At 43.5% G+C, this 18,241-nt stretch overlaps 1 protein-coding gene across 2 annotated transcripts in view; it reads left to right on the top strand.

Annotated features, from left to right (window-relative positions):
* LOC148481887 (solute carrier organic anion transporter family member 3A1) overlaps positions 1 to 18,241 on the top strand; it is a 92,329-nt gene that overhangs the window by 32,997 nt on the left and 41,091 nt on the right. For both annotated transcript variants that reach the window (XM_088452855.1, XM_088452856.1), the window contains exons 4-5: positions 12,209 to 12,373; positions 16,794 to 16,992. In XM_088452855.1, coding sequence (XP_088308981.1) covers positions 12,209 to 12,373; positions 16,794 to 16,992 — 364 coding nt within the window. The remainder of the gene's footprint in view (positions 1 to 12,208; positions 12,374 to 16,793; positions 16,993 to 18,241) is intronic.

Genomic DNA, 18,241 nt, shown 5'->3' on the forward strand with positions numbered 1-18,241 from the left:
TCTCCATCTCTCACCCTCATGAAGTGCGAATGGAAAAATGCGAATTCACTCAGACTTGTTCAGTGCAAGTTGCTAATTGGATTGCAAAACTATGCAAATTCGAACAGAAAACAGCAACTCGCAATTCACACCTAATTGGATTGACCCCTATGTGAAGTGCTGCGGAATATGTGTGCGCTATTTAAATAACTTAATAAATGATAATAAATAAAATTCAGGAAATCGGAGAAATGGCTGTAGCCTTTGGCAGACACAAGCTTAATTATCAAGAAGTCATACATTCAGTGCAACATACGGATCATAAATAATTGCTTCTCTGGATGGACTTAGGTGTGTAGCTATTATTGGGAATATATTGGGTGACAGCATCTCCAAAACGGCAGGTCTTGTGGAACGTACCCGGCATGCTGTTGTTAGTACCTACCAAAAGTGGCCCAAGAAGTAAAGCCAGTGAATCGGCGACAGGGTCATGGGCGCCCAAGGGTAACTTATGCACGTAGGGAGTGACTGCTAGCCTGTGTGGTCCAATCCCACAGGAGAGCTGAAAAAGCTAATGGTGGCTGTGATACAAAGGTGACAGAACACAGTGCATCGCAGCTTGCTGCGTATAGGGCTGCGTAGCTGCAGATCAGTCAGAGTGTTTATTTGACACCTTTCCATCGCCGAAGTCTCCCACAATGGGCAATTGAGTGTCAGAACTGGTCATTGGAGCAATGCGAGAAGGTGGTCTGGCCTGATAAATCATGTTTTCTTATACATTATGTGGGCGGCCGGGTGTATGTACGTCATTTACCTGAGGAAGAGATGGCACTATGATGCATTATGTGAAGAAGGCAAACTGGCAGAAACAGGAAGCACTGTGATGCTCAGGATAATGTTCTGCTGGGAAACCTTGGATCCTGGCATTCATGGGAATGTTACTTTTACTTAAACTTTATTGCAGACCAAGTAAACCATGACATCGGCTTTCCCTGATGACAGTGGCCTCTTTGAGCAGGATAATGCACCCTGCCACACTGCAAAAAATGTTCAGGAACGGTTTGAGGAACATGACAGAGAGTTCAAGGTGTTGACTTGTCCCCAAATTCCCCAGATTTAATCCAATTGAGCATCTGTGGGATGTGTTGAAAAAGCAAGTCCGAGCCATGGAGGCCCCATCTCGCATTTCACAGGACATTAAAGAATATGTTGCTAATGTCTTGATGCCACATACCACAGGACACTATCAGAGATTTTGTGGAGTCCATACTTCAACGGGTCAGAACTGTTTTGGCGGCACAAGGGGAACCTACACAATATTAGGCAGGTAGTTTTAATGTAATGGCTGATGGATGCATGGTTAGGGTGTCTAGCGCTATAATAAATCTACTCTCTGGGTCCCATACCATGGTGATGGGGAGAAGGTGATAACATTATGTACGAAAATCACTTTTCGCTGTTTGCAGTCAGCAAAAAAAGTTTCAGGCAATTATTGTCTTTCTTTTGTAACTTATTAGGTGTTTTATATTATTCGGCTTATCATGCTTGAAAAATATAAAATGTTAGTTGTGTTGATATGTGTACTATTTGTGACACACACTAAGGTGACTAATAAACACCAGCAGAATCAGCATATGAAGTGGGCCACACAGTAGGACTTAACCAGGGTTGCAGGTTTATTGTTACCCTACTATATATAGGCAAAAGGGAATCGGTATGAAATACACCGGCCGCATGGCTTGATTCCCGGCAGCGGCAGCCCGACAGATGGACAGTCGTCCTCAGGTTAGTATATACTAACCTAACCCCCCTAACCCTCCTTAGGGGTGCCTAACCCTAACCTCCCCCCAAGTGCCTAACCCTAATCACCCCTGTAAGTGCCTAACCCTAACCCCCACCCTTCCCCGCTGCCTAAACCTAAGTCCCCCGGGGGGGTGCCTAACCCTACGTCCCCCCCGCGGGTGCCTTACCCTAACCCTCCCTCCCACTAGCCTAACCCTAACCCTCCCGGGGAAGTGCCTAACCCTAAGTCCCCCTGGGTGCGCTAAACCTAACCCTCCCCCCGCGCGCAGCTGTCCGCTCGCAGGGCCGGCATCCCTTCGATCGGGATGCCGGGTGCCTGTCTCCCGGCGTCGGGAAAATGACAAGCGTCTAGATTTAGACACCTGTCATTTCACACACGCTGGGATAAAGCAGTCGTGAAGCAGGCTGTCGGGATCACGTCAGCTGGTTTCCCGATTGCATCCCGGCAAAAGTAATTGGACACCCTCCGCGCAAGCACAATGCATACCATGCGTACCATTGCACACGAGTTCCAAATGGCCATGTCATAGGGAGGCCCATGCACTTGCAGTTCTACGGAAACAAGAAATGTTTTTTATCAGGACGACAATGCCACCTGTCATGTTTCCAGAGCAATGCTGGACTGGAATACAGGAAACTTGCTAACCCGGATAGACTGGCCAGCTCAGATTCCAGATCTTAACCCCATTGAGAACCACTGGGACAAATTGGAGCGATGGGTGCGTTCTAGGCTGACTCGACCTTCTTCAGTGTCATAGTTGGTCACTGTACTTAAGGCGGAATGGCAAAACATACCGACTGCTGCTGTCCAGGAACTTGTAGACAGTTTGACAAGAAGGGTGTCTGCAGTAATCACTGCACGTGGTGGGCCTACGAAGTACTGACGGCAAGAAAATATTGTTGATCTATTTGCTGTCAGTGTCCAATCACTTTTGTCTACATAGTGTAGATGCAGATGTACAGCCATACTCACAATATCAAAACAGGTAGCAGAGGTAATATGGAACCATATAGAGGACCAGCCGGTCATTTATATGCAGCAGTATGCGGGTAAATGGTGATGTCCCCAGAGCTGAGTACTACACAGCCATGTAGTACCATGATGCTCAAACACAGTCAAGAAGATGGCGCCATACACAGAAGCATTACAGGCGGCCATCTCGGTAAAGGACTTAGGGCCTGATTCTGACCCGGTCGCAAGTGCTGTGCGCTCGCAACCGGGTCGATGGTGGGCCAGTGTGCATGCGCACGACGGAGCCGGTTCCGTCGTGCGCATGCGCGAGACCCGGATAGCGACGGGCAATCCGTCGCTCTGGGTCTCGTACCAAAGGGGCGTGCTGTCACTGTTGAGTGACAGCACACCCCCTTTGGTTGGCGGGCCGGGGGAGTGGCTGCCCAAACGGAGGTGTTCCCATGTGAACGCCTCCGTTTGGGGGCGGCCCCACTGACATCACGAGTGATGTCAGTGGGAGAGATTTCGGCTCTGTTAGCCGAAATCTCTCTGGTGCTTGCGGCAACGAGACCCTACCACAAGGGTCTCGTCGAAAGCCCGATGGTCGCGATGGTCTTGACCATTACGACCATCTTCCTGGCCGCTCGCTATAGCTGTGGGTGGTCACCCACAGCTATGCGAGCGGCCAGTAGGCCGTTCTAAAAAAGAACTAGCCCGGCCCTGATTCAGAGCGAGCGCTCTGTCAGAGCGTCCGGCTCTGAATCAGGGCCTTAGGACCTCATTCAGAGGCGGTCGCATGGAGCGATTTGTCATAGCGAGCAATGTTTTTTTCAACTGCGCATGTGTGTACATGGCAGTGCGCGTGCGCAAGCCTGTCTTCCCAACCGCAATCCTCTTGCTCGCTATTCACTACGAGGTCGTAGCTGTGATTGACATTTCGTGCCATTTGTGGGTGGTTATGCGCACGCAGGCATGGTTGACCTTAAAAAGGGCGTTTTAAGGGCGTGCATATATTACTGAGAGAGCCATCACACACGTCATCTAGTTGCAATAACGACGCTACTGCTCGCAGAGCTAAGGGTAGCCCAAGGTCTACCTTAAGCATTGCGAGTGCTGGCGATGGTTTCTGTCTCAACCGATGTTTGTAGGCAATTAACAATGTAACAGGTGTTAATCGTGCTGACGTAGGTTGCCGCCTGCGACCGACTCTGAATTAGACCATAGAGATAGGAGATGTGCTTCCATTGTTTGTGGGTATTTCCACAATTGTTGTGACTGAGCGCTCGTTTTGCATATTCTCGATCACTTTGGGTGCGACCTATCGCTCCCGAGCGACCGCCTCTGAATAAGGTCCTTAATGCCTTAATAATGGCATCATAGAGATAGCACAGGAGTTCATTTCATTATCAACAAGCTGAATATCTAATTCCCGAATTTGTGACATTTTCAATAATAAAGGGGTTAATAAAGAAGGTTCATCTGACTACCTTTTGCGACATAACAAGCATGAACATCCCTCCTGTGGTCCTCTAAAATGTCCTTCCTTGTCCTCCAGCTAATTTCTTGTTTAATATTCACAGGAACTTGCTCATCATACAATAAAGCTGGTTCATTTTGAAGGGCAGTCAGCAGGGGATCACCTAATGACATTGGGTACCAGCAGGTTATCACTGGAACTAATGAGGGTCTAGCCATGTTTTTAATGTTTTTTTTACCTCATATCTGTATGACCACAGTATAAAGATGTTTGTGCCCTCATTATAATAACCCCGAAGGATCACAAAAGAAATATTATTCAATAAAGATGCACTTGTACTTTGTACTGGTCACACCACAGTCCTGGAGCAAATCATAAGAGAAACTAAATAAAGAGCTATTAGAATTGAATATTTCTGGAACTTCCTCGCTCATTCTCAGCATGAAGCCCACTACTGCAATTAAACTATTTCATACTCGTAATCCATATTAATAGAGACATACGTCTGTCACACATATACAAACATGCACTCTTTTGTTGTAAGAATAAAATGAAACTCTGGCGCAATGTAAATGTAATGTAAATAGAATTTTCTACACTAAGGGGCCTAATTGTTTATATGATAAATGGCCCAGTAACCATGCAGAAACGCTAGTTTCCGCATATTTAAGTTACCGGACCATTCATCATCAGGGGTTCAAATAGGACCACCTGATATTCAGCAAATTCCGAAAACGTAAAGCTTTTAGAGTTTGCCTGCAAGAACAAGCGCCATCGTCAGATGGCGTTTAATCTCGGAGCTCCGCTCCTTCCTATGGGAAGGAGCTCCGGGGACGCGAAGAGGGATCACCTCCTCACTGCCTCCCCGGCGGCTTTGCGCATGCGTGACCTCAGGTCACGCATGCGCCTAAGCCAGCCCCAGAGACTGATAAGTAATGCAGCTACTAGCTCTAGTGTTAAGTATCCCATGCGGTGAGGTGAATGCTTACGGCCCCCAATGATGAATAGGCCCATAATGCAGTTCTTATTGTCTTTTCTTGGATATTATAGTCTTTTTTATATTTCTTGCTGTGCAAAATTGTGCACTATTGCTAACCTAGGGCCTGATCCAGCAGTGCACGCTAGTGAACTGCTGAACACAGATTCCCGATGTTTGGGAACTTGCGCAGGCGCAGGACCCATTCTTTGAGTGTGCAGAATGGGTCCTGCTAACCGACTCGCAGACTGGCAGTGATTGACAGTCTGCTGCCGTTTGTGGTCAGGGAGGGGGCGGCAATGCCCTCTGTTTCCCGAAACCGAGGCGTGTCGCTACCGTTGCGAGGGAGGGAAGATGCCAGGATCTCTGTTGGCTGACGGAGCTTTCCTCGCCTCTTCCTCTAAACTGCGTCAGCCGGCTGCGGGACCCCACGGGTCACCACATCCGGCCGATGGTACGCAGATTGTCTGATGCTGTGTTGAACAACGCAGCTCGGGTAAGTAATGCACAGGGGGCGTGATGCCTCCTGCTGCCTTACCATATCAGCAAGGATCGCAATTGCAAAGCTGCCTGCGTGCAGCTCTGCAATTACGATCCTTGCAGAATCAGTCCCCTAGTCTTAAAATATATTTGTTGCTAACCAGGGTTGCCAAGAGGTGGGGATGCGGATACTAATTACCTGGCACTTGGCTTGTCTTAGGGGCCCAGTTGGCGCCCATGCCAGTTATTAATAAACACAAATTTCCTCCCACCGCAATGTGCACCATCATTTTGCAATGGCGCGCATAGTGTTTTTCATTGATTATCTTCAGAGGGGGCGTGACAACACCTACTGGATTAGCCATGCCCTCTCTGTATCTCCCAGACCAGCCTTATGTCTCAGCAGCCCTGTTACCAATACATGCTGGCGATAACCTTTACTGTATATGGGATTCACAAATATTCTTGAGCATGCAGACTATATAATGGTACATACCTAAATGAATCATTGGGATAAAATTGGCCATAGCCCCATAACACGCCATAACTGAATCGTCCTTCCAAACGATAATTACCAATGAGTCCTGACTGTGGCTGGTATATTAATCATTCATCACATGTATTTATGCAAATAGGTGCATGGAACTATCAAATAAGAAATTGGACTTTGTATAGGTCCAGTTCCAGAGCAGGCCAATTTTGCACCCTTGACCACATGATGTCATGCTTAGGGGTGGGGCCGCTGGCACCAGAAAGTACAGCACTGCTCGGATTGTCCTTAGGATGTTCAGGGCAGCTGTACAGGCTGTAGGGTTCTGGGCTGCAAGGCTACAGGGTGCCGTTCCATGCACATTGCAAGCCACATTCAGGTGCTGTAGGACAGGAACAGTGATGTCCTCTGAGCTATGCACCCTGGGCAAAGGTACACCTCCAACAATCCAAGTTATGGCCCAGTCTATGTTATCAGCCTTATGTCTATTCCAGTCCATCCTTTTAGAATAATGAATATCCCATGTTGTTATTATGACAACTACTGCACTGTTTGTGTTTTTTTTTACATAGTTCATAAAGGAATAATACAGAAGACAGATCAATAGAATGATATTTTCATTTATTTACTTTATAAAATATTTTGCCATTAAGAAATTCCTCTTTTTTTCTGTTTGGTCCTGGTACATCATCTAAAGATTTTATTTTTGGTTACAGAAAAAGTCAATTATGCATTACATTTATTCACAAACTTATAATTATGAAAGAATTTAGGTTGGTGGCAGATGTAACAAACTCTGGTGGATTGTTCCAGACTTTGGGACCTGGTAAGCTAATGCAGAATAATCAGATTGTTTACTGAGTTTAAGAACCATTTCCATTTTCGCTGCCACTCCCCAACACCGCCCCCAAGCGGTCCCTGACTGTGAATCACTTTACGAAGAAATGCTCGCTGCGAGCGGCATCACTAAGGTAAGCGTAGTGCGTCCATGACACATGCACAGTCAGCCGATAATTGCTCAACTGCGTAAATATCGGCATTACCTACATCTCTGAATCAGCCAATATGCACGAAAGACATAAGTGGATTAAGGCTGCTGAAATCTATAATCTAGCGACAGACCTGGCCAAAGGGGCTATTACCTTTCAAAAAGGGACCTACTTTTACTCAAAAAGATTGGGTTTTTTTCATAGGTACTGTGGGGTCTATTTACTAAGCAGTGTTAGGAGACAGAGTGAAAAGTGATAAGAAAGTGATAAGGTGCCAGCCAATCAGCTCCCAACTGTCATTTTTCAAACACAGCCTGTGAGATGACAGTTGGGAGCTGATTGGCTGGCACCTTATCACTTTCTTATCACTTTTCACTCTGTCTTCTAACACTGCTTAGTAAATAGACCCCAGTATTTTTTATTTGTGTTGCATATTTGGGCATGGTTGGTTGCGATGTGGCCTATATGAATCATCACTAAACAAATGTTGAAATGTTCCGTTTTTTTGCTTTGCTGTTCTTACCTCTCTTGCCGAAGTACAAGATAAGTGTTCAGGATCTGGCGAACCTATGCTGTAAGACTGCGCTGGCACTGCAGCAAAAGTATTAGGCTGGTTACCAGCTGTCATTATGAAAACGCTGACACACTGCAAACGTGATACGCCATAAACCACCTCGTATTTATTTGGAGTGTATGCTAGTAAATTGAGCATGCCGCAAGCAAAAGATGATTCCTCTTCCCCCTGCAGGTGCAAGTCATAGGTTTCATGCCCAAACCGAGTTATACACTTTACTAGAATTAAAAAACACTTATAAAGACATTTTTTGTAAGTGGGTAAGGGCAAGTGGGCAAGCTTTGTTGGTTTGCTTTAGACTGCTGACCGTTAAAATCATCCACAGCAATAAAAATATCTTAGACTGATAAATAAGCATTATGTATCTGATAAGTACTTTATTCGGTCATATATTTTGAGCACATCTGCTTTCCCTTCTGATCTCCAGCTTATTGGACATTGCAAGTAATAGACCTTTCCTTAATATCAAATTTAAATGCAGCGACTGCATTGAAGAAGCCTATTATGTTTACATTTTTAACATGCAGCATGAATGCTAGGAAGGCCTTACCGTCACTTCACTGAAATAAATGTTAAACAGATTATCACATTTAATTCTGTGCAAAATTAGTCACTACTTATTAAGACAAAGGAGTGCTGGCATACATTAAGATGACTTTTAGATCAAGCTGTGTTATCATTAAAATAATTAAGATGTTTACTGATGTAGAAAATGTTATATTGGATCCATTAGGCAAATTTCCCATTTCAAAGTAATCGTTTACAAATTTATGTTCTTAAATAGACTCTAATGTTTGAAAGGGGTTAATATGATACACACAGTGGAAGCCAATAATTGTTCCTTAGAAAAACGCTGGCTCTTTACAGTAGACTGGGTTCTACAAAGTCAGAAAGAGATTAAAGAACCATTTAAACTATAATACAAGTTACTGTATAGAAACAAGCTACTATGGCCATTCACAAATGTTTACAGAAAGGTTCCTGTAGCCTATTTAAAATAAAGATACAGCTTTGATCTTAGCACCATACATACAGTATGCAATAGATAGGCGCCAAACTCGCAGTAAGGTTTTGCGAGCGTTTTTTTACTCTGCCGTCACTACTGTATGATACTTAACAGAGCACATGTCATTACACAACATTTACACAAATATATGCGTAAAAGTACATTAGCATATTAGCCAAAAACTAGCATAATAGTAGGGGAAAAGTAGCATCAAACCAGCGCTGTAACTTGACGTCATGCCATGGGGTTGGGGCTGCCAGTGACAGGAACAACAGCGCTGCCCGGGGGGGGGGCTGTTTTGGCTACAGTCAGCCGTTTGGAGCGTCCAGAGAATGCCGTGGGTGGCACTACATCTGCGATTCTGGCTATAGGGTGCCAATTCCAGCCCTGCTTCATGCTAGTGAAAAAAGTAGCAAAGACTGTGAAGACTAATAAACATTGCTGTGTATACAGAAGACTGACAATGGGGCTAGAAGTGGAAAATCAAGTTGTCAAACTGTACATTTGTCATGTACTGTATGTTATTGATCAGTGTATTATACTGTATGGCATGATTTTTCTATGTTTTGCCACAGGGTGTGAGACAGTGGGGTCTTTTGCACGATTTTAGCAAAGCTTAGTAAGGACACATCTGTATCTGAGATTTCAGACTCGCTTGTGCAGCTATTATTAAGCTTTAATCTTCAGCCCAATGCCTAGCACATTCATCGCACAGAAGTAGCTGTCCAATTCCAGCCAACTCAAATGCAAAAGGAGGGTCTCTTTTGGAAACAGACACCTCCTTGCTGCATCGGTTGCAATGGTTACTCCTTTGGTTAGGTTGCGGTATCTGAAGCTTACCGCAGCCTGACCGGGTCCTAGCGGCTTGTGAGGCCAGGAAGTCTGCGTCCATGGATGCAGACTCTAGCTTCAGCACTCCCAGAAAACGGGAACGGCACACCCCCATTTCCCGGGAATGCAGACTGTCCCCGCCCCTGCACCGGCCCCCAAACGCTTCTGCCTGTCAATCAGGCTTGGGGGAACTCCATGTGGTATCACAGGACCCATTCTGCACATGCGCAGAATGGGTCCTGCGCAATTGCAGACCACTTACCATCGAAGATGCCTGCTAACCATTAGGTTAGCATACTGTACATCTCTAAATCAGGCCCTCAGACCCACAATCCGGTGCCTAGTACAGTACATACATCCTCAAACTCACCACATACAGCCCTGTAATGTCTAGCACTTACATCCCAGATCTCACCACATACATAGGGGATATGTATCAAACCTTCGAAAGAGATAAAGGGAGGGGGAAGGTTAGGTTTTAGGGCTCCCGGGAAGATTTAGGGTTAGGCACCCCCCCCGGGAGGGTTAGGTTTAGGCTAGGAGAAGGGGGGGTTAGGGTTAGGCACCCCCGGGGGGAGGTTAGGGTCATGCACCCCCCCGGAAAAATTTGTTTTTGACTGCGGGGAAGGGGGGGTTAGGTTTAGGCTTAGGCACTTAGAGGGGGGTTAGGGTTAGGCACTTGGGGAGAGGTTAGGGTTAGGCACCCATAAAGGAGGTTTAGGTTAGGGAATTAGGTTAGTGATACTTACCTAATTAGCAGTCAGGATCTTCACCTCTGCCGGGCTTCCGCTGTTGGGATTTGAACCGTTAGAAGTTGTTGATTCCTATGGGCAGCTTCTCCACTTTATCTCTCTAAAAGATTTGATACATCTCCCCTACATTCTTTAAATATAGTATATTTTTAATGAATAAATACTTCTAGTTTTTTTTCTAGTTACAATAAATGTTATCTACCCCTAGGGGCATATTTATCACATTATACATCTCACTTGCAGATGGGATGTAATATTGCCCAAATTCCCAATGCGATATTTGAATACATCACAAGGATGTATCAAATATCGCTTGCAGGGACAGAGCTTGCGAGAAAGCACTGTCCCTGTAAATCCTCCGCGCAGCTCACAAAAAATACCCTGAGACTGTGTCTGTGCCGCTACAGGCTACCACTGTATTCCTCATATAATGATATAATCTGAGCCCTGCTATTATGTAATTATATGTACATACACTGAACAACCTTATGTTTTTGTCTGTACCATTTTGTACTTGTGCACCTTTTTGTACTACACGTTTTCCCCTATGTACGGTGCTGCAGAGTCTTTCTGGCGTCATATAATTAAAATATAGTAATAACCTGGAGTTGGAAGCCCAAAGTGATAAACTGGAGAGTGATAAACTACCAACCTAACTGTCATTTTCCAAACACAGCATGTAACATGACAGTTAGGAGCTGATTGGTTGGTAGTTTTTCACTTTCCAATTTAACACTTTCTAGAGCTTCGTACATTTCCATGAGTAATGGCATGCTGGTTTTGTACCCTTCACTTCCTTCCCTAGAGGGGCACCAGCCCTGAATTGACTGACTTGGGGCAGGTTTTTACTATGGAGTCGTCTTGGGGGTCTAATGTTGTGGCAGGTTTAGGATTTATTTTTTTGGAGGGAGGATTGCAGCTAAATGATTACAGGAGGTGAGTCTGCCAGCAATGTAGCCAAACAGGTCTCATTAAAAGTAAAGCCTTCAGCAGAGAAATAGGTTCTAGACGCACACTGAGCATTGTATAATAGTAAAAAAAAGGACCACATGTAATAGAAGCAGTCCCAATGTAATTTTATTGTCAAACTCATGACTTATTTTAGCTACAAATAAGGCTAAACTGAGTGGCATTTTACGATAAAAACCGGACCTCATTCAATTGAAAGGGATGATACTATAGGGGCAAGAGGTTGGTATTTTTACTTATACGCTTTGTATTGTGCTGTTACTAAACATTTTTCACCAGGAGATGTGATAACTTGCCTGCTGCCTAACTGTCCAGATTTCGGTAGGACTGTCCTGATTTCAGATGGCTATCCCATAAGAGGCAGAGGTGCCTCTGGTGTGTGCGGCATTTTCAACACTGACAAATGTTGACATGTTCAAAATGTCAATAGCCAGTACATAATGTCGACACCCAATTTTAAGCCCACCCCAAACCCTAACCTTAAAAAATTATATTGTTGACATTTCATGGGTCGACATTTAACTGTATCAACACTTCATGCGGCATTTTGATTGTCAACATTTTGGAGGTGTCGATATATTGGGTGTCGACAGTCTGATATTCAACATTATGGTGTCAACATTTGGACTGTCGACAATATGCCTAGCTCTACTGGACATGTCCTATCTATAGAATTGGAAGTCTGGTTTAAACATCCGGTTCCACAGCTATTACAGAAAAAGATTTTTGCTGTGACTAAATACTATATATAAGGTGAGCCCTTTTTGTAGATGGAAATGTCCTTTTTTACCAGGAATAGTTCAGCCCCTATTTTTTCTTTCTATAATATATCAATATATAGATTTAAATCTACAAAAATAGCCTTAAAAAAAAACAAAAAATGCAGCTGCTTTCTGATCGTGTGACCTAAATGTTTCTTTTCCCTTACAGTCATTCCGAAAGTCACAAAGCACCTGTTATCCAACCCCGTATTCACCTGCATCGTACTTGCAGCCTGCATGGAGATAGCCGTGGTCGCTGGCTTTGCAGCATTCCTGGGAAAATACCTAGAGCAACAATTTAACTTGACAACCTCATCTGCCAATCAGCTGCTAGGTGAGAAGAATAACACCAGAAATAGAAATATCTGTTATTTGCGCTGTACAGCTAGCCTTACACCTTCCGTTTCTGAAGGGCAATTTGTCATTGTTCCATAATTGTAAAACATAACATTTAATGACCCAGGGACATAACATAATGTTGCTGAAGTTTATGGCTTTGCTAGAACAAAAGTGTATTAGCTGGGGCTTGCAGTAATTCAGGTGATTGACCCTTCATCTTGAAACTGTTACATATTTTAAGACAGTGAAATGAAGCACATTTCAGGAACCTGAAAGCTACTTGACCTTGCCTTTGTTAGCTACATACGGCTTAATCTAGCAAGAGCATTTGTGAAGTATTTGCTTAGGTGTTAATTAGATATATTCCAGTGACACACAGAGTTTTCATTATAATATTCATCTATTGAGTTACTTTTACATTAACACATACAGGAGCCTACAATATATGCAAAATGCGTTTGATGTGCTTTGTAAAATGGCCGTGACTCACACAGCGCACTTCAAGTAGATGTCTAAGCATTCTGGAAGCTTGTCTTTGTGATTGGAGAAGTGCACATTTATGAAAGGGGCACTGTACAACATGTTATACATATGTATGAGATGCCAACCAACAACCTATTTATGACCACCCCTATCAATAAAATTAACTTTTCTATTTTTAACTTAAATTAACGATCAAGTTTGTGTCATCTATTTCCAAAATAACTCATGAGAGAGGAGGGGAAAGGAGGACCCCTTTAATTACATGTGGAAAATTGGGGTGTGTTAAAAATGTTTCATTGCGTGGCTTGGAGTTTGCCTGAAAATAAACTCGTCTGCTGAACTGTGACGCACAATAGGTCCCATTAAAACACGTTGATCTCCAATGTTTGCAGAGTGGAAATAGAACTATCCATAACATTTGCCATTTCTTTAACTTTGAATAACAGTTCTGCACTGTACTGCAAATGAGATGCCTACACCATACTCTACTAGGGTAATGTTCAACCAATTCCTCTCCTGTGCTAACTTCTCCTCTATGGACATTGCTATATTGCTTCATAAACTTATGTGCCTTGGAAGGAATTAGACTCCCTTACGAGAATTAAGGCACACGGCAACTCCAAAGCTGCTCTTGCACAGTGCAGTAAATAATTTGCACTGTGTAAATTACCTACACAGCAGACAGATCAGATAAAGAGACAAATGCCTAGGATGCATAATGAAGTTCCATGCAAAAAGCTGGAAAACAAAACAGGATTGGAGAGCCAATGTCTGCCTGTAAATGTTAATGAAGTGGGTACCACATCTACTGTGCAGACAGCACATGCTGAGATGTGTTACTCCACAGCCATTGAAGCGCCACAAGTTTCTCACCACTGCTCTAAGACGTAGAATGCTGTTTAGAGTCCAGTATAATATAATAATCGTACAGAATTTATTGTGGCTCACTTAGCATTTCACAGAATGTTACAACATGTCACATAAGGGTTGGGCAGAGTGGAAAGGGGGAGTCAAAGCAGGTGGGTGAGACTTGAAGCCATTGAGGGAAACCATGGGAGGAGAAGTAGAGGAGAGGGGCCATGGGAATGTCCCCCTTCACTCCTCCATAATCTTGCTCCATAAGTGCTGATGATCCTGGCTGGGATCTGCCTCTGATTCACAACAGTGTGAATCAAAGGCATAAACTGCTGATGTCAGCCACAGTTCCCAGACATTTAACGAAAACATAGCTTATCTAAAATGGTGACAAAGGGCCTGATTCACTTCTGTAGGCAACTGCGATTACACACACAATCGGCAGATTGTTGCTTACTGCACGTGCATGAACTAGCCATTGCGATCTGGACTGGGGTCGCAGTGACTACGCAGATCCATCACAGAGTGATTTACAGGAAGTGCCGTTTGTGGGGGGTGGTTGGGCGAACGCAGGCGTACCACTGTGTTTCAACGCCATTGCATGGGCGTTCATAAATTATCCGCTGCAATGGCCTACGCAGCCTTATACCGTGCGTGGAAGTTAGCAATTTCTGAGTAAGGTCAGGGCTTGTGCAAATGTGCGTGAGGCCGATTGTGTACTCGATTGTACTGATGGTTTTGCAGACTTGCTATACATTACGGATGTGTAAGGTAAGGTGGGCGTCCTTGCTGCGTATGGCTTTACGATCACAATGAATTAGCATACTATCGCAGTTGAACTGCGTGCGTAATTGCTATTGAATTCGCAGATGCGTTCCATAGTGATTCAGGCCCACAGACAACCATTGGCGGGAAAAAGTGTCAGCTTTATTTATTTTATTTATTTAATTTTATTTAATGAAATGGGATAGTATGGTTGTGAAAGAAAGAACAACCTGTCTTATCTGCAATTAACCATAACTCGTCAACAACACACCAGGCCTAGATGGGGGCCTTCTTCTTACCATCAAACTCCACTTGAGGTATCCAACTCCCCTTCCAATGATACAAATCACAAGGCCCACTTGGACTGGTGGTGCCGCTGGCCCGAGTAGGGTAGGAAGAGGCTAACCCACGTATTTGCGGGGAGAGCACCTCAAGATTTTGGGTGGGATGCATGATGCCAACCGCCACCCTTCAAATGCATGTCGGTATGCATGAAGGACACCACAAAGGAACACTCTCTCTGTAAGAGCGGCCCTTTGCGATGGAGAGACTTCCTGGTCTATGACCCAGAAGTCCCTCGGGTGTCCTACTGCGCATGCGCAGAAGGATGCACGTGCTGCGAGGGGAGGAGGCTGGGAGGGATCCGATTGGATCCCTCTCACAGCACTCTCCCGATAGAAGCCCATAGGCTTCTATTGGGTAACGCCATCAGGCGTTACCCACTGCAACCAAGCCCCAGAGTGCATTGCATTCCGGGGCTTGGTGCATATGAAAAATGCTATCGGCGCTTGACCACATTTCTCCCATTGCTGCATCCCGCCCTTAATGATGAGATGGTCACTGTACTGTTCTTTCCCGCTACACGAGATTAACTAACTTAATCTGCCACTATACTAAAAACAGCCACCCCTCTAAAACCCCTATCTAGACTCTCCAGAAACAGGAAAACCAGGTGAAAGCCATCAGGCCGAAACAAAGGACTATCCATATACCTGATCAGCAGATATCTAACAGCAACAATGAAACTTTGGCGACAATGCCAAATGTGCAGAGGAAGAATCAGCGAACACATCATCTGAGAAAACAGCCAAGCCAAAGCCATATAGTCAAAGGCCCAAGACATGGCCCATCTGGGACATAAGGATATCTGCTAAGCCAATTTGCTACCCCAACCACTGTATATCACGGAATATTATCAGTCAACGTGCTGCACATCAGAATATTTTGCATTTAGTAAATTACCTGTTTTAGGTTCAAAAACCAAACAACAAATTTTCAGTATCTGAGTATTTAAACATTTCTCTACTTATTATTTTTGCAAATGAATAAATGGTGCAAATCAGCAAATAAATGAATTTAGAGTGTGTTTTTCCTAGCTTCATATAACTGAAATATGCCACTTCTAGGGAGCAATTCAGTCCTCAGCAATGTGCCGCTGTAGATTACAGCGATGTCCAGCTGCATACATTACTGCTAAGCATGGTATGGATTCTTCCCTCATCTTCCTGTGCGCCTATGTGAGGTGAGAGGATAAATGTGCAAAGACGCATCATCACAGAGTGCCTTCACCACCGTTCTGGATGCACCTTGTAGCACATTGATGAGAATTGCTGATGAGAATTGAAATGCTCCTAAAGGTTGTCTGCATTTATTAAGATCAGTTTAGAGCAATCAGATCGATTATATGTTACAGTGTGTGTTCTACCTGCACTTTCCATTACAAAAGCCCCATTGTGTTTAATGTTTCGAACATTTGTGAACATGTGAAATTGCAAAACAACAATTGCATGACTTCCGAAAACTGCATCTGCGCTGCAGGATTACTGTTTTGCACCTTTGTAAATCAGCCTTCAGGACCATTTTACCCATAAACCAGAGGTTCCCAAACTCCGCCTTTACAGTCCACGTTTTAAGGATATGCATGCTTGAGCACAGGTGACTTAATTAGTAACTCAGGGGTCTTTTTACTAAGCAGTGTTAGGAGACAGAGTGAAAACTGATCAAGTCTGTGATAAGGTGCCAGCCAATCAGCTCCCAACTGTCATTTTTCAAACAAAGCCTGTGAGATGGCACCTTATCACTTTTCACTCTGTCTCCTAACACTGCTTAGTAACTAGACCCCTCAGTTAATTTGATTTAATCATCTGGACTTGAGAATGGATAGCCTTAAAACCTGGACTTTAATGGCAGAGTTTGGGAACCTCTGTCATAAACCATCTGTTTCATAATGAGTTTCTGGAAACCACACTTGTTTGCATAAAGCAATGCATGATTCCGCCATCCCATAATAACTGTGCTGTGGCTTCTCCTAGGAATGACGGCAATACCGTGTGCATGCCTTGGCATTTTCTTGGGCGGACTTCTTGTTAAGAAACTAAGCTTGTCTGCTCTGGGGGCAATCAGAATGGCCATGATGGTAAACCTGGTGTCCACCGCTTGTTATGTGTCCTTCCTCTTCCTCGGCTGTGATACAGGTCCTGTGGCTGGGGTGACTGTTCCCTATGGAAACATGTAAGTACCATTTATATTATCGCAAAGCATGTTTAGTACTTTTCAAATATATCGGCTGCTCAGTGATGCAGTTTTGTAGGTTTACCTACTGTAATTGTGAGGATAAAGCAGATGTCACTAAACAATTTTATAGCGATTCTGCTATATATCAGGAGAAGCAGAGCAAGCTGTAATATACAGTCAGCCAATGTTTTAGGACGTCCTTTGTAAAGAAGCAGAGTTAAAAATGACACTATTTCCCTTCTTATTACTATGCTTATATAAATCTCTTCCTTCCTGCAGCCTGGACACTCCATATTTAGTCGTCTTAAGTTATGTAGATTTATTTTTCCGCTGAAGACTCAGATAAACAAACCGTGAAACAAGCAAAAGTCAGCTGCATTTATCCTCTTTATTTTCCATTTTATTAGATGCCAAAATGATGTTTATGATAAATATATAAAAAGTTCCTTTTCCATGTTTCATCACAGAAACATTGAAAGTTGACAGCAGATAATGATTAACTTGCCCAAATAGTCTGCAGATTTTGTATACAAATTGTTTATTCTCAGTTTATGGTGTCAGTCTACGTCGTTGTTGATATATTATTAAACAGACATTAAAAACATGTATTCATTTTCACTACTGAGAAAGTAATTAATGAATCTGCTAGTTTTCATTTATGGAGTGCAGTGTCTACTCACGGCCTGCAGAGGGCAATCGAAAGTCCTTAACAAGTGTGTTGTTCGAAATCAGCGACTGCAAATTGACATTTAGAACTCATTTACATCTTTGTGATTTAGCACAAGTAAAAACAAATTGATAAATGTAACTAAATATAATTTAATGCATGTCTTAGTATTTATTATTTTATGTTAACCTGCAGAAGTCATTGTATATATTGATGTCCATGACAAGTCTTATTAAAGAGAATCATCAAAATAAAATGACGGCTATCTCAAAGGATTCCTTTAATAAATACATTGCTATATTCAGTTCTATGTAAAGAATAACCTCATCCAGGCTTAAAATGGATTTCTACATTGCCACAATAAATAATATCTATATACAGGTTGAGTCTCCCATATCCAAATATTCCGAAATACGGAATATTCCGAAATACAGAATATTTTTAGCATGACTGAGATAGTGACTCCTTTGCTTGTTGATGGTTCAATGTACACAAACTGGCACACAACATTTCTGGCACAAAATTATTAAACATATTGTATAAAATGACCTTCAAGCTTTGTGTATAAGGCATATATGA

This window comes from Taudactylus pleione, unplaced genomic scaffold (genome assembly GCF_031769625.1).
Source record: "Taudactylus pleione unplaced genomic scaffold, aTauple2 ptg000556l, whole genome shotgun sequence".
Classification (NCBI taxonomy): Eukaryota; Metazoa; Chordata; class Amphibia; order Anura; family Myobatrachidae; genus Taudactylus; species Taudactylus pleione.